General features: G+C 42.2%; 1 protein-coding gene across 2 annotated transcripts in view; it reads right to left on the bottom strand.

The window, feature by feature from the left end:
• The window catches only part of EFHB (EF-hand domain family member B), a 231,308-nt gene that overhangs the window by 59,457 nt on the left and 149,530 nt on the right, over positions 1-22,321 (bottom strand). For both annotated transcript variants that reach the window (XM_086942169.1, XM_086942170.1), the window contains 2 exons: positions 18,044-18,111; positions 13,579-13,733 (listed from right to left, as the gene is read on the bottom strand). In XM_086942169.1, the coding sequence (XP_086798295.1) occupies positions 13,579-13,733; positions 18,044-18,111 (223 nt within the window). The remainder of the gene's footprint in view (positions 1-13,578; positions 13,734-18,043; positions 18,112-22,321) is intronic.

Here is a 22,321-nt window from a genome sequence, read left to right as displayed (position 1 = left end):
GTTAATCTTTATCCTGGCTGTAGGCCCCCTATAAAGTGCTTGAATCGCTTGAACATATCCCGTGCCTAGGCCATAGCGAATAAGTACTGCCCAAAGGTTATCCCAGGAAACCCTATCAAACGCCTTCTCGGCATCTGAGAATAGAGCTGCGATAGAGTCCCCTGGAACCCCTGTGGCGTCAAACAGGGTAATTACCTGTTTAATGTGCTGTGTGGTTCCCTTCCCTGGGATAAACCCATGTATCACTAACAATGCCCTCGATTACCTTCGCAAGCCTATTGGCTAGTATCTTTGAATACAGTTTCGAATCTGTGTTCATTAAAGTGATTGGCCTGTAAGATCCTGGGGCTGTAGGTACCTTCCCTTTTTTTTTTAAATAACAATAACGTTGGCCCCCCTCCCAGGATTTTGGAATGGAGTTCCCCTGCTGAGCCTGTAGCAACACCTTTAGCATCTCTGCAGCAATCGTCCCTTGAAATATCTTATAAAATTCAACTGGAATCAAATCCGGGCCTGCTGCTTTCCCAGCCGGAAGATCCCCCACTGCTTTGGCCACCTCCTCCAGACAGATCGGAGATTCTAGAACTACCTTCTCCTCATCCGATAGATTCGGGGCATTTGCGCCTAAACTCTGATTGAGGTATTCAAATATTCCTACCCCTCCACAACCATCTTCTGTACTGTATAGGTCTGCATAGAATTGCCTGAAGACCTCTGTAATGCCATCTGAGTCCCTTGTTAGAATTCCTTGGCTGTCCATGATCTCTTCAATTTCCCCTGAAGCTAATTGCTGTCTAGTCCGGATAGCCAGAATATGACCGACTTTCTCACTTAGCTCAAATGATTGCTCTTTCTTAACTAAATATTTTGCTGCTGCCTTGCTACTTATATCCTCTACTACCTCTGCTTTTAACTGAATAATTCTAAATAGCAGCTGTTCCAGGGGCAAATTCTGCTGTATTAATGAGCTCAGTTCTTCTTCTACCTGACCGATTGTCCTTACCAGCTGCTCTACTCTGTCTCTTTCTTGCTTCTGTTTATGCAGTGTATAGCTCATCGTCTCCCCCCGGACCCCTGCCTTGAACGCATCCCAGACAACCCCTAATGCTGCACTCTCCCTATTAAACTCCCAAAACTCCTGCACCCACTTATTCATATGAATAACATATTCTGGATCCTTAAGGAGAGCTCTTTCAAATGTCCAGTTATTTTCCCTGACTGACACCCCTTCTAGGTTGACCGGCAAGACCAGAGGGTTATGATCTGAAACGATTCTTGGATGTTTTCGGATTTTAGACCTTGCCACTAAATTGGAAATTAAAAAGTAATCCAGTCTTACCAAAATTTTATGAGATGCAGAGTAAAATGTAGTACCATCCACCTGTGGGTGCAGCCCTGCCCATACGTCACACAGTGAGTTATGTTGTGCCATGGCTGTAATTGCTCGGAATACTCTTTCTTTCCTACCGGTGTACCCCTGACCTACTTGTACTCCAATGCCTGAGGGCATACTAATGTTGAAATTCCCACAACATATAACCGGTTCAGACCAGCGTGCTAGTTCTGCATCAAGATATTCAAATATCTCGGGGTCATCCTCAGTGGAGCCGTATATCGAGACTATCGTGAACTTCACCCCCTTGTGTAATATTTCAATTATCACCCATCTACCCCACTGATCTTCTTGTTTCTTAATCACTAAACAATCCCTCCCTTTAGCCAATACCGCTACACCCCTTGTCTTAGACTCCTGCCTCGTGCACGCCAGTAAGGTGAAACCCAACTGCTCTAGGGGGAATGTCCTCCCTCCCTCCCTCAACATGTTTCCTGCAAACACACAACATCTAACCTCATCGTTTTAAGCAATGCAGCCACCCAGATCCTTTTACTGGGGATCATTCAAACCGCAAATATTGATTGAGGCTATTCTGCAAGTCATCTAGAATACATCAAAAGGTTCGCCTAAATTTCTGGCTATCTCTGTTATTAAAAAGAATAGAATAGTGCTGTGCTGTACGTGCTGTATGTGACCCCCACTCCCCCCCTCCCCCATCTCCCTCCTCCCTCCCCGCTACCCCCCCCCCCCCTTACCGGCAAATAGGTCAAGCATGACCTATGTTTGTCCGCTTCAGTCTGCAGCTGTCCCATCCCCCTGGCCCCGTCACCCATCTACTGTCTCCATTTTAAAAACATTGCCAAAGCCCCTATGTTTTCTCCCCCCTTTTTTCTTTTTTTTTTTTAAACACTACCCTTAAGAAGACCTTGGGTTCCCAGCATGTCAGCGCGCTAGCTGGTTATGCAATTCTTCCACATACTCCTGTGCTTTTACCTCTGAAAAAAATATTCTTGTTTGCCCTCTAGTTACTACCTTTAGCTTGGCAGGATACAATATGAAATCCTTTGAGCCTAGTGCCTGGAGTGGAGCTATAAGCTGCCTCAATCTCTATCTCCTTTCGACTGTAACATGACAGAAGTCAGGTCTTGCAAAGAACGTGATGTTGTTAACTGCCCGCTTGGCCTCTAGTTTCGCTTTATCCAGGATTCCCTGCCTCAATAGATAGTTGCCCACATATATTAAAATAGCCCTGGGTCTATCAATCCTGCCTGCCCCGTGTGTCTTTCTAACCAATGGGAACCTATGTGCTCTTTAAATTTCGCTCTCCCACTGCCAGGTAGTTAATTCTGGGAAGGCTCCCTTCAATAGTCCTACAACAAAACGTCTTGTATCTTGCCCCTCCAGACCCTCCTCCACCCCCAGCAGTCTTATGTTGTTCCTTCGCTGGCGGTTATCATAATCTTCCAGCTTCCACTGAATGTCCGTCGCCATCTTCTGTTGTTCTTGCTCAAAGGATTGAAAGCTGTTAAAATCATCTTCCAGTCGGCCTGTTCTTTCTTCTACTTGGGTTACTCTTACTGCCACCTCTACATATAGTTTATTCATTTTGCTCAGAGAGCTCTGTATTTTTTGTGTCCCTTGCCTGGCTCTGCGACTCTCAGTCCTTGCCTCATTCTGCCTCTGTTTCAACGTGCTGAACAGAAGCTCTAGTGAAGCACGTTGTGGGGGACTATGGACATGTCTATCAGCCTCTACCTGTGGGCTAACATGCTCCTGATATACCAGCGATGTTGCTGAATAATCCCAAGTTAATTTTTTAGATGGATCAGAAGGACTCCCCAAGGAATTACCTTTCCTCCTGGAACTGCGCTTTTTTTTTTGTAGATTTCTGGGCAGTAAAACTACCAGCTGAGTTTGTGTCTCTGCCTGTATCTAGTTCGCTTGAGGGGAGAGACTCGGAGTCCTCATTTACTGAGTAGAACTTGTCTCCCTCTGGTGAGCCTCCTCCCGCTCTCCCCTGTGCCCCCTCGCCACCAAAGTCAAAAGTACTAAGCTTAAGGTTGGTATCCTTATACACACTTTGTGATAAGCCTGCATCTCCAACCAGCTGCCTTCCAGCCTCGCGCTTATCCTGGTCCCCCACCTCATCGTGCTGATCTTGCTGAGTCCCTTGGGTGAGTATTCCTACAGGGGTTACATGGCTATGGTCGAGTATGCTGGGGGCTCCATCAGTTCCCGACTGCTGTCGACTTCCATCCGCGATCATCCGTGTCTCGGCGGTCGCGCTGCGTTGTGCCTTCTCCGCCTGCTCCTGTCGTTGCCTAGCAACCACAGCTTCTGCGTCCAAGAGGATGCCGTCAACCTCCGTACGTGTGCCAGCCGCCGTTCCATGGAGCCTGATGTTCATAGACTCTCCTGCTGCCTGGGTTTCTGCAGGTTTCCCCGCGAAGGCTTCCACTAAGGTAGGCTGCCGCAGCCTGTCTTTGTTTTTTAGCCTAGCCCCCGGCCCTTTCTTTACGGGGGGATCGGAGGGGGCCTCGGTGTGATTTCCTGATGCCGGGGCTGAATTCGGAGCTTCAGGATTCCTGCCCTTCTGCTCGCCGCCTTTCTTCAACTGTATTCTCCACGCAGCACTGACTGACATACCGCCAGTGCGTTGTCAGGTGTTTATTCCAGCGCCTTTCGTGTCTTCTTTCCCTCTCTAGGGATCTTCCTTTTGCTCCTTAAGCTCTTTGGCAAGTTTTGAGGACCGGAGCGACATGGCCGATGATCCCCTGACCATCAAAGCCACAATCCTGCTTAGGCTGAATTGCGCACGGTCACTGCTAACTAAAAAGTAGTCGTAGAGCCGATGTACTCAAAGGCTTCCTCAGGGTAGATTCCATACGTTTGTTGCCATCGGGAGTGGTAACCATCATAGTGAACCGCTACTGGGCTTGAGCATGGTCCATCTGTTAGGGAGCCAGGGCCGATGCGACTGTCCGCTACAGGCTACACGCAGCCATCTTGCCTCTTCATTTCCTGTATCTCTATGATAACATGCACGTCCTCTCTCTGTATCGTAACATACAAGTCCGCTCTCTCGCTATCATAACATGCAAGTCTTCGCTCTCGATGATAACATGCAAGTCCTCTCTCTATTCATAGGTTCCAAGTCCTCTCTCTGTATCATAACATACAAGTCCTCTCTCTCCATCTTAACATGAAAATCCTGTCTCCATAGCAAAACATACAAGTCCTCTTATCCTAAGATGCAAGGCTTCTCTCTCTATTATAACATACAAGTCATCTCTCACTATCCTAAAATGCAAGGCTTCTCTCCCTATCATAACATGTAAGTCCTCTATAACTATCATAACATGTAAGTCCTCTCTCTCTATCATAACATGTAAAACTTCGATCATTATCATAACATACAAGTCCTCTCTCTATCATAACATGCAAGTCCTATCTCTCTTGCTATCATAACATGCAAGTCCTCTCTTTCTATCATAACATACATGTCCTCTCTCAAAATCCTAACATGCAAGGCTTACCTCCCTATCATAACATACAAGTTCTCTCTCTCTATCATAACATGCAACTTCTCTCTCACTATCCAAACATGCAAGTACTCTCTCTCTATACAAGTCATCTCTCTCTCTGTATCATAACATATAACTCCTCTCTCGCTATCCTAACATGCAAGGCTTCTCTCCCTAACAGAACATGCAACTCCTCTCTCTCTATCATAACATGCAACTTCTCTCTCACTATCCAAACATGCAAGTCCTCTGTCTCTATTATAACATACAACTCCTCTCTCTCTATCATAACATGCATGTCCTCTCTCTATCATACCCTACAAGTCATCTCTCTCTATCATAACATACAAGCCCCCCCCTCTCTCTCTCTCTCTCTCTCTCTCTCTCTCTCTCTCTCTCTCTCTCTCTCTCTTTCTCTCTCTCTCTCTCTATATATATATATATATATATATTAACATATAAGTCCTCTCTCTATCATAACACGCAATTCCTCTCTCGCTATCCTAACATGTAAGGCTTCTCTCTCTGTCATAACACTCAAGTCTTTTCTCTGTGTCTATCGTGACACACAAGTCCTCTCTCTCTCTATCATAACATACAAGCCCTCACTCTTTTCTATCATAACATGCAAGCCCTCTCACACTATCACAACATGAAAGTCCCCTCTCTCTATTCATAACTTTCAAGTCCTCCTTCTCTATCCTAACATACACGTCTTCTCTCTATTTCTTTCATAAAATAAAAGTCCTTCCTCTCTAGCATAACATACAAGTACTCTCGCTCTATCATAACATACACGTCCTCTCTCTGTTTCTTTTATAACATACAAGTGCTATCTCTCTAACATAACATACAAGTCCTCTCTCTCTGTCATGACATACAAGTCCTCTCTCTCTCTATCATAAAATCTAACTTCTCTCTGTTTCCTTCATAACATACAAGCCCTCTCTCTCTATCATAACATGCAAGTTCTCTCTGTTTCTTTCCCTCTCTCTCTATCATAACATACAAGTCCTCTCTATCATAACATACAAGTCCTCTCTCTCTCTCTCTCTCTCTCTCTCTCTATCATAACATACACATCCTCTCGCTCTATTATAACATACAAGTCCTCTCCCTGTTTCTTTTATAACATACAAGTGCTCTCTCTGTATCATAACATTCAAGTCCTCTCTCTATTTCTTTTATAACATACAAGTGCTCTCTCTCATAACATGCAAGTTCTCTCTCTATTTCTTTCATAATATACAAGTCCTCTCTCTCTATCATAACATACAAGTCCTCTCTCTATCATAACATACAAGTCCTCTCTCTGTTTCTTTTATAACATACAGGTAAGGTAATAGCAGCCAAGTTTCTACCATCTCTAACCTACGGGTCGGAATTGTACAGGGGTAAGGACGCAAACTTCTTGAACACGCAACAGTCAGAGCTGTTCAAACATATTTTCCATATCACGAGGTTCGTATCCCAATCGCAGATCCGCCTGGAATTTGGTCTAACAAATCACCACCAAGTCAGACAAGCGGCCATTTTAAAAACATGTTGGAAACTAAGAGCAGCCCAAGAAGACACGCTCATGGGTCTGTGTTGGATGGAGATGAATTACCAGAGATAATCAGAAAATGACTGGAAAACAGTATGTGTGAATGCCCTGTCAGACCTCAAGCTGGAAAAGGCATGGAATACAAACCAAACCTTTGCGGCTTTCAAAAAAGTGACCAACGGAGCCGCAAACCAAAGATCATGGCTATTAGATAAAGCAGCAACAGCAAAGAAAAAACACGGGTGGACGGTGTTGGCCACGTATGGGAAAATGGAGCCTCAACCTTATTTAGTCAACCACATGTCCACGGCCGCCCAAAAGACTCTTTTAAATCTACGGCTGGGCACTTCCACCTTAAAAGATCATACACCAGCACGGAAGTAATCATGGTCGACCACTGACTGCAGACTATGTGGACAAAAGGAAGAATCATTGATGCACATATTGTGCATCTGTCCCTTTTGGAAAAATCTGAGACCTTACTTTCTCCTTCACGCATTCTGTTTTTTCCAAATTAGAACATGCCGCTCGGCCGTCATGCTAGCACTGAACAGTCAACAATTGCAAACAGCTTGTAGAGCCGCAAGATTCTGTCAAAAGAGACTGCAGCTAATACAAATTATCGAGAAACAGGAAACTAAAGGTCTGAAGACGGATGCGTGAAGTGTAACGAACTGATCCACTGAACCACCTCTCACAATCACACCAATTACATGGTGTTGGACCTGGGATCTCCAAGTCACAAAGGGTAGCTTGGCACAGAGTAGATAAGCTTATCTCAAAGGTACATGTGTTAAGTTTGCATCACACCCTTTAGTAACCCAGCAACCATCCACTCAAAAATGACGCTACACCACTTTTTTAGGAAAATATGGGCTGTTTATAAAAATAATATTCTTTACTCTTCTTTTTCCTGTGTGTCAACTTGGTTATTGCTCAAATCAAATATTTTCCATTTGCACTTTTACATAAGTTAATTCTACAGCAATCAATTCACAGTTTAACATTACTACTCCCTGGAAACACCCCGGCCTCCTAAACTGGACTGGTACATTGGTAAACAGAGCTTAACGCTCTTCAAGGCACAGGTGAGTAACCACAAGGTTTTCAATTGAAAAAGAATTACAGATTACATTCAGCTTAATCAGATTATTTCAGTGGTTTGCCAGCAGGCATGCCGTAGTGTCCTTCCCCGACCACCCCAGAAAGGAAAAGGTTACACAACAATCCCCGTCTTTTCCAACCAGAAGAGAGTTCAGTCACTCTCTTTTACCTTTACTTAATTCTCCTCCTCACTAGTCCTGGTGACCTCTCAGTCTCAGACGTCCCAGTCTCTTCAGACCGGTACAACCACTTTTATTCGTTAGGGTAAATAAAGATCTCCCTCCTGGGACCTGGTTTCCACAACCCCCGGCCCCACAACAGCCCCCAGTTTCCACCTTACTTGAGGCTAGCTGTGCACCGCTCTGTGGGCGCTAACCGGCACTCGCTGACAGTCGTCTTCGCCTAGCAGCGCCTCCCTCGTGGGCCGGGCCAAGCAGAATCCCAGCCGGCACCGAGGGGGAAGCCTCGCTGAGTTTACAGCGTTACGGGTTCCACCGGACGGCTCCTCTGACCTTCCAACTTCCTCGCCACTGGGCAGGCGCGAGAGAGCAGTGGCTCCGCTTGTTGCCGCCTCTCCTCCTCGGGTCTGCGCACCCGCTGACGCTCCTCCGTTGATGCTCCGCCCTTCTTCCTTCAAGCAGGCGGATCTACAGAACAGGCCTGCGCGGAATCGCGCCACCTCCTCCAACGCTGCTCTCCTCACCCGGATCTCCACAGCAGTCCTGCGCAGTATCGCGCCACTTCCTCAGACACTTCTCGCCCTGTCAGGGTCTTCAGGGCTGGGAAAGGCACTTCGCTCCTCTTCCTCTGGCTAAAGGGGCACCACAGCAGTCCTGCGCAGTATCGCGCCACCTTCTCAGCCACTTCCCTCACTTCCAGGTACACCCAGCGCTAAGAGGGACACCTCCAGATACGCTTCCAAGTGCCGGTAAGGGGGAAATTGTACAGGGCCAGTCACCGACGGCAGGTATTGACTTGGAGAGGAGATGGGAGAAAGCAATCCAATGTCGCCTCTTCTCCCAGAAATCTCTGAAAGAGCCTTGGCAATCAAAGTCCATAAACCAGATAACAGGGCTTGGTCCAAGGCTAAGGGGGGAACGTCCTCACGCAGTGATTGTCCACTTGTAGCAGGAACTAACCACCTCCAGCGCGCTCACCTCCCCAAGCCTCTGCCTCACTCCTCAACTCGCTGGTCATCACAAAATGGCTGACCTCCCTCTGGCCTTTATATAGGCTGACCTCAGAAGGTCCAGAAGGGACCAGAAGGTTCTGGAATGTCCCTATTCTACGTATGGCCCCAGTCCCTGAGTTGGCAGTTGTGGCAGTTAATAGCCACCATTTTGTGTATCTCGCACTTTCTAGCCAGAAAAGGCACCTAGGCCTCAGTAAAAAGGACTATGAGGGCAAACAGCATCTAACCCCTAGGTCAACACCTCAAAAATCCAGTGGACATAAAAAAAATGAAAGGTTGTGAGGGGCAAAAAAGGGACAAAATAAATAACTGACAGGAGGGACCACCCAAAGGGCTGACAGGTCTAACACATGGGCACTTAGAAAGCTTTCCTTTTAACCACTTGAGAATTTGTACTGTTTTAAATCATGTGTTTTATATTAAAATATTGTAAAGGTTTTAACTAACTATATACAATAAAAATGTATATTCTATTACAAGTCCTCTCTCTGTTTCTTTTATAACATGCAAGTGCTCCCTCTCATAACATGCAATTTCTCGCTCTGTTTCTTTCATAATATACAAGTCCTCTCTCTCTATGATAACATACAAGCCCTCTCTCTCTCTATCATAGCATACAAGTCCTCTCTCTCTATCATAATATGCAAGTCATCTCTCTCTCTATCATAGCATACAAGTTCTCTTTCTCTATCATGACATACAAGTCCCTTCTCTCTATCATAACATACAAGCCCTCTTTCTTTCTATCATAACATACAAGTCCTCTCTCTCTCTCTCTCTCTCTCTCTCGCTTTCTAGCATAATATACAAGTCCTCTCTGTCTATCATAACATACACGTCCCCTCTCTCTCTCTCTCGCTAGCAAAACATGCAAGTTATTTCTCTGCTTCTTTTATAACATACAAGTCCTCTCTCTGTATCATAACATAAAAGTCCTCCCTCTCTCTATCATAACATGCAAGTTCTCTCTGTTTCTTTCATAACATACAAGTCATCTCTCTTGTTCTCTCTCTCTCTATCATAACATACAAGTCTTCTCTCTGTATCATAACATACAAGTCCTCTCTCTATTTCTTTCATAACATAAAAGTCCTCCCTCTCTAGCATAACATACATGTACTCTCTCTCTCTCTCTATCATAACGTACAAGTCCTCTCTCTGTTTCTTTTATAACATACAAATCCTATCTCGCTAACATAGCATACAAGGCCTCTCTCTGTTTCTTTCATAGCATACAAGCCCTCTCTCTATCATATCATACAAGTCCTCTCTCTCAATCTCTATCATAACATACAAGTCCTCTCTCTATCATGACATACAAGTCCTCTCTCTCTCTATCATAACATACATGTCCCCTCTCTCTATCATAACATAAAAGTCCCCTCTCTTTCTCTATCATAATATGCAACTTCTCTCTGTTTCCTACATAATATACAAGTCCTCTCTCTCTTTCTAGCATAATATACAAGTCCTCTCTGTCTATCATAACATACACGTCCTCTCTCTCTCTCTCCCTAGCAAAACATGCAAGTTATTTCTCTGCTTCTTTTATAACATACAAGTCCTCTCTCTGTATCATAACATAAAAGTCCTCCCTCTCTCTATCATAACATGCACGTTCTCTCTGTTTCTTTCATAACATACAAGTCCTCTCTCTCTATGATAACATACAAGTCCTCTCTCTATTTCATTCATAACATAAAAGTGGTCCCTCTCTAGCATAACATACATGTACTCTCTCTCTCTATCAAAACATACAAGTCCTCTCTCTGTTTCTTTTATAACATACAAATGCTATCTCGCTAACATAACATACAAGGCCTCTCTCTGTTTCTTTCATAGCAAACAAGCCCTCTCTCTATCATATCATACAAGTCCTCTCTCTCTCTCTCTCTCTCTCTATCATAACATACAAGTCCTCTCTCTATCATGACATACAAGTCCTCTCTCTCTCTATCATAACATACAAGTCCCCTCTCTCTATCATAACATAAAAGTCCCCTCTCTTTCTCTATCATAACATGCAGCTTCTCTCTGTTTCCAACATAATATACAAGTCCTCTCTCTCTTTCTGGCATAATATACAAGTCCTCTCTGTCTATCATAACATACACGTCCTCTCTCTCTCTCGGTCTAGCATAACATGCAAGTTATTTCTCTGCTTCTTTTATAACATACAAGTCCTCTCTCTCTATCATAACATAAAATTCTTCCCTCTATCTATCATAACATGCAAGTTCTCTCTGTTTCTTTCATAACATACAAGTCCTCTCTCTCACTCTCTCTCTCTATCATTACATACAACTCCTCTCTCTCTATCATAACATACTAGTCCTCTATCTCTATCATAACATGCAAGTTATTTCTCTTTTTCTTTCATAACATACAAGTACTCTCTCTCTGAATCATTACATACAAGTCCTCTCTCTCTCTATCATAACATCTAACGGCTCTCTCTTTCCTTCATAACATACAAGTCCTCTCTCTCTATCATAACATGCAAGTTCTCTCTGTTTCTTTCTCTCTCTCTCTATCATAACATACAAGTCCTCTCTATCATAAAATACAAGTCCTCGCTCTCTCTCTCTCAATCATAACATACAAATCCTCTCGCTCTATTATAACATACAAGTCCTCTCTCTGTTTCTTTTATAACATACAAGTTCTCTCTCTGTATCATAACATTCAAGTCCTCTCTATGTTTCTTTTATAACATACAAGTGCTCTCTCTAATAACATGCACGTTCTCTCTCTGTTTCTTTCATAATATACAAGTCCTCTCTCTATCATAACATACAAGTCCTCTCTCTCTATCATAATATACAAGTCCTCTCTCTCTATCATAACATACAAGTCCTCTCTCTCTCTATCATAGCATACAAGTTCTCTCTCTCTATCATAACATACAAGTCCTCTCTCTGTTTCTTTTATAACATACAAGTGCTCTCTCTCATAACATGCAAGTTCTCTCTCTGTCTCTTTCATAATATACAAGTCCTCTCTCTCTATCATAACATACAAGTCCTCTCTCTCTCTCTATCATAGCATACAAGTTCTCTCTCTCTCTATCATAACATGCAAGTTCTCTGTTTCTTTCTCTCTCTCTCAATCATAACATACACATCCTCTCGCTCTATTATAACATACAAGTCCTCTCTCTGTTTCTTTTATAACATACAAGTGCTCTCTCTGTATCATAACATTCAAGTCCTCTCTCTGTTTCTTTTATAACATACAAGTGCTCTCTCTTATAACATGCAAGTTCTCTCTCTGTTTCTTTCATAATATACAAGTCCTCTCTCTCTATCATAACATACAAGTCCTCTCTCTCTCTATCATAGCATACAAGTTCTCTCTCTCTATCATAACATACAAGTCCTCTCTCTGTTTCTTTTATAACATACAAGTGCTCTCTCTAATAACATGCAAGTTCTCTCTCTGTTTCTTTCATAATATACAAGTCCTCTCTCTCTATCATAACATACAAGTCCTCTCTCTCTATCATAACATACAAGTGGACTCTCTCTCTATCATAACATACAAGTCCTCTCTCTCTCTATACACGTGCTCTCTCTCATAACATGCAAGTTCTCTCTCTGTTTCTTTCATAATATACAAGTCCTCTCTCTTTATCATAACATACAAGTCCTCTCTCTCTCTATCATAGCATACACGTTCTCTCTCTCTATCATAACATACAAGTCCTCTCTCTGTTTCTTTTATAACATTCAAGTGCTCTCTCTCATAACATGCAAATTCTCTCTCTGTTTCTTTCATAATATACAAGTCATCTCTCTCTATCATAATATACAAGTCCTCTCTCTCTATCATAACATACAATTCCTCTCTCTCTCTATCATAACATACAAGTCCTCTCTCTCTATCATAACATACAAGTCCTCTCTCTCTATCATAACATACAAGTCTTCTCTCTCTCTATCATAACATACAAGTCCTCTCTCTCTATACAAGTGCTCTCTCTCATAGCATGCACGTTCTCTCTCTGTTTCTTTCATAATATACAAGTCCTCTCTCTCTATCATAAAATACAAGTCCTCTCTCTCTATCATAGCATACAAGTTCTCTCTCTCTATCATAACATGCAAGTCCTCTCTCTGTTTCTTTTATAACATACAAGTGCTCTCTCTCATAACATGCAAGTTCTCTCTCTGTTTCTTTCATAATATACAAGTCCTCTCTCTCTATCATAACATACAAGTCCTCTCTCTCACAATCATAGCATACAAGTCCTCTCTCTCTCTATCATAACATGCAAATCCTCTCTCTCTCTATCATAACATACAAGTCCCCTCTCTCTATCATAACATACAAGTCCTCTCTCTCTCTCCATCATAGCATACAAGTCCTCTCTCTCTCTATCATAACATACAAGTCCTCTCTCTCTATCATAGTATACAAGTCCTCTCTCTCTAGCATAACATGCAAGTCCTCTCTCTCTCTATCATAACATACATGTCCTCTCTCTCTATCATAACATACAAGTCCTCTCTCTCTATCATAACTTACAAGTCCTATCTCTCTATCATAATATACAAGCCCTCTCTCTCTCTCTATCATAACATACAAGCCCTCTCTCTCTCTATCATAGCATACAAGTCCTTTCTCTCTCTATCATAACACACAAGTCCTCTCTCTCTCTCTATCATAACATACAAGTCCTCTCTCTCTTTCTTTTATAATAAGCAAGTCCTCTCTCTTTCATAATGTGCAAGGTCTCCCTCTCTTCTCAGATTTATGAACTCATCTACTAGTGCTAGTTCTTAAGCTCTCCTCGTCCAGCATTTCTTGTACAGATATTTGAACAATCACACAGATATGAAGACAGACACTTTTAGTGTAGAAGCATGACACTAACCTTGTCATAATGTCTGAACGCTTCCAGCAGTGTGTCAAAGTTGTGGTAGTTCACCTTCTTCAGGTGCTGTCTCAACGCGGCAAGAACTGCCCTGTGCCTCTCTTTGCCACGCAGGAAGTTCATTGGTGGAGTGTAATGAAGCAGTTCTGCAACACCTACCAGAAACAGAAAAGAAAAGCACTGTTTATCCTTAGAGTGGTATCAGGGTCCAGAATATCTGCTCAACAATCATGGCCGACAGTATCAACAAAACACGGGGAATGAAAGGAGGTGCCAAACAAACAAGGGAGAAAATGGTTTATGACCAGGCCTTAGACTCAAGTCCTTTATGACTAAACACTGTTCTATGGAAACTCAACATTGGTGCCATGCAAAGAAATGTTTTCCCTTTCTTATATGCTCTTTAACTACAGGTTAGAAACCACATGGCAATACAATCAAGAAATGGGCTGAGCGTCCTAATCTGAGGCACAAATCTTGACCCCTCCATAAAAGGTGCTCAGCTGCTGATGGACAAAGGGAATCGAGGCCAGAGTAATTCATCACAAAGTGAAGCAAATGAGGGCACGCCTATACGGTGGCCACAAATACTATTTAACTTGAAGAACCCTACTATTATCTGCCAAACATTTAAGGGGCAAGCCTTCTAATTCAATCTTGAAATTAAAGGCGAACACTCCTTTTTAAAGAATGCAGTTAGATATAAATGACGGCTATATAACAGAAATGGTTCTTATGTTTTAGCATTAATGGACAGGGCTTCTCCTGAGTGGATTCAGTTTTGACTTTGAAGCCTAGACAGCCAACTGTTGAAAAAACAACAGCTTAACAACGCTGCCTCCGCGAGTCATTCACTGTAGTTCGCTCTGCATCGCAGACTGTAAATAATTCGCTTTGGCTCCCTAGAGAAGTACAGAAATGAAGAGGAGCGTCAGCAGTGGTCTTCAATCCCTCCTGTTGGCCAACGGTAGGGTGGGCATGTGAGCAGAAGACTAGCAAATCCATCTACGGGGTCACTGTAAACTCTGGCAAAATGACTGCACGGAAAACATAGAGGGTGTGGTCATTTCCCACAAAGGGTAATCCTGATTTGTGGCCCGTCTTCCCTTTACACCCATATTGGGATTACTAGCACAAGGAGAAGAGGATGCAGATCTGGAATGGTACTGCTATAGAAACATTGAGGCCTATGTCCATGAAATCTTCCAAACTCAAATGAAGCAATGTGGTCTGTATACATTAGGCTGGCAGATTCAGAAATAGTTACTTGAACATCTGGTTCTTCCTCATCAGAACCCTCTTTAAAATCATAAACATTCACAAACCTACGGGCGGAGTACTAGAGCACATTCCCACAGATTACGTTTTTATTTTTAAAACAAGCCTAAAAGGGACAACATTTTGTTTATTTTGAAACACAGCAGCTTGAATCCAAAGTCCAGCATCATGGAATTCATTTGGATGAAAAAATGAAACAAAACAAGAATTGATGCATTGAGGCACCACTCTTTGCAGACACAAGTTTTGACACTGCTCCTTTAAGAAATCCTAGAGGCCTACTGTCCCAGAATGCAGTGCAGAGAAAGGGAAGCTCATTGGGGAGTGAAGAAAAGAGCAAGGCTTTAATTTACCAGTTTCGAGTTGAATTCCAGGTTTAAAAGGGGGAAGGGAGTGGGATATTTATGAATTCAAAAAGCCCATAAATATGTCCAGAAAATGGCAAACACAAAAATATTGGTATGGCCCAGAATCCAAGCGTTTGTGAATGACACCGGAAAAGACCAAAAGATGAAGGGGCTGAGCAAAGCCCCCTCCCTGTATGAATGCATACGCCTTTGTATTTTATAAGCATGACGGTGGTTTGTCTACTAAAGCTGTCCCTATGCCCAGCCAACAAAGGGCTGAAACAGGGAGAGGAGACCCTAGGGCATCAAGAGATAAAGTAATTTAATTTATATAAATTAATAATTAGTTTTTCATTGATATTATTATTTATTTAATTGATAATTAATTTGGTTACTTGTGCAATTTATCTTTTTTAATTTACATTCTAGGTGCAGGTTGTGAGTCCTATAGGGCTACAGGTTGGGAAGCAATTTAATTTTGAATAATCAATAATTAGTTGTAAATTATTATATTTATTAATTGGTAACTAATTATGTTAATTGTGTAAATACATTTTCTAATTTTAGATGCAGATTTTAGGGTGTATAGGAAGAAAGGGTTGGAAGTAAATTAAATCTAATTAACAATTAGTTCATTAATATCAATTATTATTTGATAATTAATTATGTTAATGGTGTAATTCATTTTTAAAAAAATAATAATTTTAGGTGTGGGTGTGGGGTTTGCAGAGGTACAGGGTGGAAAGAAAATTAATTTTAATTAATTATTAATTAGTTGTTAATTCATATTACTTATTTAATTGATAATTAATTATGTTAAATTTTCATTTTTTTTCTTCATTTTTTATGTTAGGTGCGTGTTGTGGGATTTATAGGGGTACAGGGCGGAAAGTAAATTAATTTGAAATCATTAATAATTAGTTGTTAATTAACATTAATTATTTAATCGATAACTAATTATGTTAAGTGTGTAATTACATTTTTATTTTTTTATTTTAGGTGAAGGTTGTGGGGTTTATAGGGGTACCGGGTGTGAAGTAAATTTATTCAAAGTAATTAATATTTAGTGTTTTTAATTTTTTTTACATACATTTAAGATGTGATTTTTGGATTTTGTAGGCGTATAGGGTGGGAAGTAAATTAATTTTAAATAAGTAATAATACATTTTTTACTTGATATGAATTATTACATTGATGATTAATTATGTTAATTGTGTAATTAATTTTTTGTTCAGATACATTTTAGAAGCGTGTTGTGTGCTTTTGGGGGTATATTGTGGGAAGTAAATTAATTATAATGAAGCTATTTGCTTTTAATTAATGCTAATTAGTTTATTAATAAATATTTATGTTAATAGTGTAAATAATTTGTTTTTTAAGTTAAGTTTTAGGTTTGGGTTGTGAGTTTTGTAGGGGTAGAGGGTGGGAAGCAACTAAAATAAAAATATTTCTTTTGTTAATACATATTTTTTAATTAAAATTCCTAATTTAATTGAAAAATGTTTTTGTATTTTAATTATAATACTATTTGTAGTTATTTATGAGGTGCATTTAACAATGTCAAATGTATTTATTTATTTAATTTTAAATATAAAATAGTTGTATTTCTTTTTCTTACCTGTTGATATTGTTTTCTGTTTACTATGTATTCCTATGAAAGACAAAGCTACATTAGATGGACCAGCTATGTGTGATTTACCATCTAATTGTGATGGACCAGCTGCATGTGATGGGTCAGCAATGTGTGATTTACCATCCAATTGTGATGGACCAGCTACATGTGATGGGTCAGCTACCTGTGATGGACCAGCCTAGAGTTCAAGCTGCATCCCCCTTGACGGTAGCGTACTATGGTTGCATGATATAATATCAAGAACAAAAATAGTATCTTACATAACATGAGTCTAAATATAGTTTACAAAAATATTGCTCCATTGCATGTAAATTTACCTTTATTAAAATGTACCTTTATTAACCTTAATGTGGCAATATTTTTGTGAACAATACTTAGGACACAATATTTTTGGCAGACGATATTTAGGCAAATATAGTGCTACCATAACACCTATCAGGGCTGGAATGGCACTTAACCCATCGGGTAATTTTTCCTAGGGGTCAGTAGCCATTGAGGCTAGATTGTGTCGTACATGGCACAGCTATCATTAGCGCAGCTTCACATGCTCGTAGAGCAGGCTAGGGTACGGTGGCAAAGCTATCATTAGCGCAGCCACTAATGCGGCCAGAGCAGGCTTGGGGTACAGGGGCACAGCTATCATTAGTGCAGCTTCACATGCTCGTAGAGCAGGCTAGGGTACGGTGGCACAGATATCATTAGCACAGCTTCTAATGCTCCCAGTGCAGGCTAGGGTAGGGTGGCATAGCTATCATTAGTGTAGCTTCCAATGCTGCCAGAGCAGGCTAGGGTACAGTGGCACAGCTATCATTAGCACAGCTTCCTATGCTGCCAAAGCAGGCTTGAGGTACAGGGGCACAGCTATCATTAGTGCAGCTTCACATGCTCGTCAAGCAGGCTAGGGTACGGTGGCAAAGCTATCATTAGCGCTGGAGGTATAACCACAATGTGGCACAGACATGACACCATTATGATTGTCTTTTACTGTCCATCCTGTGGGCAGGGAGCCCCTTGTACTTGCTTTCATAACCCATGTCCCTCTTACTACGCCACAGCTCGTATACCTGCGTCAAACGGGCAATGTATAGGTTAAATGTTTGAAAAGATACAGGTAGCAAATGTGTTTAATGCAGGGCATACTGTACACCAAACAAGGAAAATATGTATTAAAAAATAAAGTAAAATAAAATACCATAGGAATCCTTACCATACTCGTCAGGCCGATGAAGCACACCAAATATGTGATCCGGCGGCACGTTCATTGTCTCTGCAATGCTGGAAAGGTAGAGGAGAAGTTTCAATCTTTTCAGTCTTCAAAGCACAACCATGTAGAAGCTCAAGGCGCTACTCTAACATTCTACCACTCAGGAAGAGAAGAATCTCTTTAGTCTTCACAGTACAACCTCCATGAGAGTCAAGGCGCTACTCTGACATTCAACCACTCAGGAAGAGAAGAATCTCTTCAGTCTTCACAGTACAACCTCCATGAGGGTCAAGGTGCTACTCTGACATTCAACCACTCAGGAAGAGAAGAATCTCTTCAGTTTTCACAGTACAACCTCCATGAAGCTCAAGGCACTTGCTACTCTGACATTCAACCACTCAGGAAGAGAAGAATCTCTTTAGTCTTCACAGTACAACCTCCATGAGGGTCAAGGCGCTACTCTGACATTCAACCACTCAGGAAGAGAAGAATCTCTTCAGTCTTCACAGTACAACCTCCATGAGGGTCAAGGTGCTACTCTGACATTCAACCACTCAGGAAGAGAAGAATCTCTTCAGTCTTCACAGTACAACCTCCATGAAGCTCAAGGCACTTGCTACTCTGACATTCAACCACTCAGGAAGAGAAGAATCTCTTCAGTCTTCACAGTACAACCTCCATGAGGGTCAAGGTGCTACTCTGACATTCAACCACTCAGGGAGAGAAGAATCTCTTCAGTCTTCACAGTACAACCTCCATGAAGCTCAAGGCGCTACTCTGACATTCAACCACTCAGGAAGAGAAGAATCTCTTCAGTCTTCACAGTACAACCTCCATGAGGGTCAAGGCGCTACTCTGACATTCAACCACTCAGGAAGAGAAGAATCTCTTCAGTCTTCACAGTACAACCTCCATGAGGGTCAAGGCGCTACTCTGACATTCAACCACTCAGGAAGAAAAGAATCTCTTCAGTCTTCATAGTACAACCTCCATGAAGCTCAAGGCGCTACTCTGACATTCAACCATTCAGGAAAAGAAGATGAATCTCTTCAGTCTTCACAGTACAACCTCCATGAAGCTCAAGGCGCTACTCTGACCTTCAGCCACTCAGGTAGAGAAGATGCATCTATTCAGTCTTGTAATGTAATTTAAAAGGGGCTAGTATAGGGCAGCTGCTACTCCGTAGAGTGTCCTGGCGCTCGGCAATTGACCGAGGGGCAGATACAGGAAAGTTAATTGTTAGAGAAGAGCCAAGTTTCTAGCCTCTTCCTAAACAGAGTGGTAGGGGTAAGACGTCACAGTTCCAGCTTAAGTTCATTTCACAGACATGGGCCCAGGAAAGAAAAGGACCTGCCTCTTGTTCTGGATTTACGAATCTGTGGCATTTTGACCAGGAAGAGGTTTGCTGAGCGTAAATTTCTAGGGAGGGATATAGAGACAGAATCTTGTTTCCAAGTATCTAGGCCCTACTCCATGCAGTGCTGTATGGATTAGCAATGCATTTTTAAAAATAATTATCTTCCTTACAGCGAGCCAGTCAAGTCTTGGAGAGCTGCGGACACGTTTGTCCACAGAGGAAGGCTAAGCACCATGCAGGCAGCCGCATTCTGGACTACCTGTAGCCTATTGTTCAGATAGTCGGTAATCCTGGGTATAGTGCATTACCATAGTCCAGTCTAGATGTAATCCGGGCCTGGGTCACCAGTTTTCTAGCGGACAGTGACCAAAAGTGCAGAAACTTTCTTAGCATCCGTCACATGCCAAAACAAGTCCCTACTACTGCGTTGATTTGTGGGAGAAAAAAGAGGTCTCCATCGAATGTAATACCTAAATGTTTAATAGCATTAGTGTGTATAGATGGGGAGAGGCCTCCTTGGGCCAGAAAGACTACCAGGGCATTTCTGATCTTAAACAGAAGAAGAAAAGCTCAGTCTTTCCCGCATTACATTTCAATTGATAAAGGGAAAGCCTTTGTAAACAGTGGTCAGACAATTCCAAACTTTTTACCCGAGAAATATTTCATCCCTGCTCCAAGAGAAAAGTAGCTGGGTGTTGTCAGCATACAACACTACTTTTGCTCCCAGTGTTTCTCCAAGGTGTGATAGGGAAGTAATATATATGTTAAATAGCGTGGGGCGCAGGGCCAAGCTTAAAATGAACGCTGAGGAGAAGAACATTGTGGTCTTCAGGCGGAGAATGGTTTAGAATGACGATTGGTGGCCGGAGACATGTGGTCCGCTACCCATTTTGGGGGCCTCTGCAAAGAATCTGGGGGTGATCTTCGATAATAGTCTGAAATTTGACTCTCAGATCAACAGCACAATGAACTCCTGTTTCTGTATTATTAACTGTCTGAAGAAGATGTTTCCCTTTCTTCCCCAGGAGTTAAGAGTTCAAGTGGTCATTGCACTCAGAACACCCAGCCTTGACTAAAGTAATGCCCTGCATCTGAATGCCAACCAGTATTCGCGAAACAAACTACAGGTCATCCAGAATGCAGCTGCTCGGTTGGTGTTGGGCGTTCCAAGACATCTCTAGGTGAGGGTGGGATTGCGGACTCTTCACTGGCTCCCAGTGAGGAAGCAGTTGATTTTTAAAGGTCTGTGTTTGGTCTATAAGGCCCTCAACCAGCCGGCTCTCGTTATCCGAGAACCGCCTACAAATGGTATCTCCTAAACAGACAGTTGAGATCGGCAGGTCAGAGGAAAGTGATTGTTCCCAGATTCATGAAGATGAGATGGGGTGAGCCTGTCTTTTCTGTGGCAGGGGCCGGACTATGGAACACTCTGCCTGCACAGAAGGTGAGTACAAATTCTAATACTCTGTGTTTCATAGGCACCTGAAAACTTGGCTTTTCTCGTAAACATAATCTCTTCTGCTTTTCTCCCCATTTGCTCATGCTGGTTATGGCTTTTTGATATCTTTCTGGTTTTATGCGCTTTACAAATACAAAATACAAATACAAGAGGGAAGGTGGTAAAACTATAGAAAATTGGCAGAAGTAGCTAGACACTTAACTGATGTTCGGCATTTTGAGAAGTATCACACATGGTCCAAAGTTTGCAGAGGTTTCCAGCTACAGAAAACTCCACCTGCCGTTTGCTACCACAAAACACTTTCTCACAAACATTTTGTGTACAAGATATCTCCCGCGAAAGGTGTCTCTTTGCAGAACTTTTCTCTAAGAAATGTTTTTGCATAGTTTTTCCCATATCGTTTTTAAACCGTTTTAAATTTCAAAAAGCCTACATAACATATGTATCTTTTAAAGCGCACGTTCACCCGTAGGCATCTTGGCGCTGAAAAACAGATGTTTATTGTTACCCAACTCAATGGTACTCATGTTATCAACGTCAGATGGATGAAAGGCTGAGTTGACCCGCCGGTTATTTGAACCTGTGACCATAAGGTCCAACACAGTCCTAAGCAGTGAACACATTGTCCACTGAGCCACCAGACCCGTCATCTACACAGATTGCGATGTTACATTTCCTGAAGTTGCGGGGGAAAACCTTCCCTTTTGCACACATCTAGAGCCCTACACCTACCATCAGGTTCAGAAGGATGAATAACTATGGTGCAGGTGATTAACCTTACATGGACCCTTACACAAACCTTCACTGCCACATGGCTAGGTTAAGACATTGTGTCAGCAGAGGGATGAGCATTTTAGGAGGTTCCATGTAGTGGGAATCGAGATAATTGGTGAAATAATTAAAGGTTCTCTGAGTCACTCACCTAAGGGTTTATCGATAAACTCCCACTATGGCCCTGCTGGGTCCTAGTAGACAAGAAATATGCTGTACTGTATTAAAATATCACACACACACACACGTTACAGACAGTCAATGACCAGCACGGAGGACCCTGGACAAACCTTCATTTGTATTTGTATTTGTTTGTAGAGCCCAAGGGGTATCTCTGCGCTTAAAACAGAACTGTGAGGAGAGACAACATATTCCAGCAGTATCAACAGGAACAGAACAGGAAGGTCTTAAGCATCTTCCTGAACTGCAAATGTTCAGAACACTATCTTAAGGGGAGTGGAAGCTCATTCCAGAGGCGGGGTCCGATATAAGAAAGAGCTCTCCCTCCTAATCTGGCCCTTTTCACTCGAGGTACCACCAGAAGGTGTTTAGCACCTGAACGTAAGGGTCTTGGGGGGTGGGGGAGGTACAGGGGGTGGATATGGCAAAAGTTTCTCGGCAAGATAGGAAGGGCCCAGATTAACCAGAGCTTTATGAATAATACAGCATGTTTTAAATTTAATCTTTTGACGGA

This window comes from Lissotriton vulgaris, chromosome 10, assembly GCF_964263255.1.
Source record: "Lissotriton vulgaris chromosome 10, aLisVul1.2, whole genome shotgun sequence".
NCBI classification, from domain to species: domain Eukaryota; kingdom Metazoa; phylum Chordata; class Amphibia; order Caudata; family Salamandridae; genus Lissotriton; species Lissotriton vulgaris.
The sequence above is the reverse complement of the archived record's forward strand: the minus strand, read 5'-3'. Positions and strand labels throughout refer to the sequence as shown.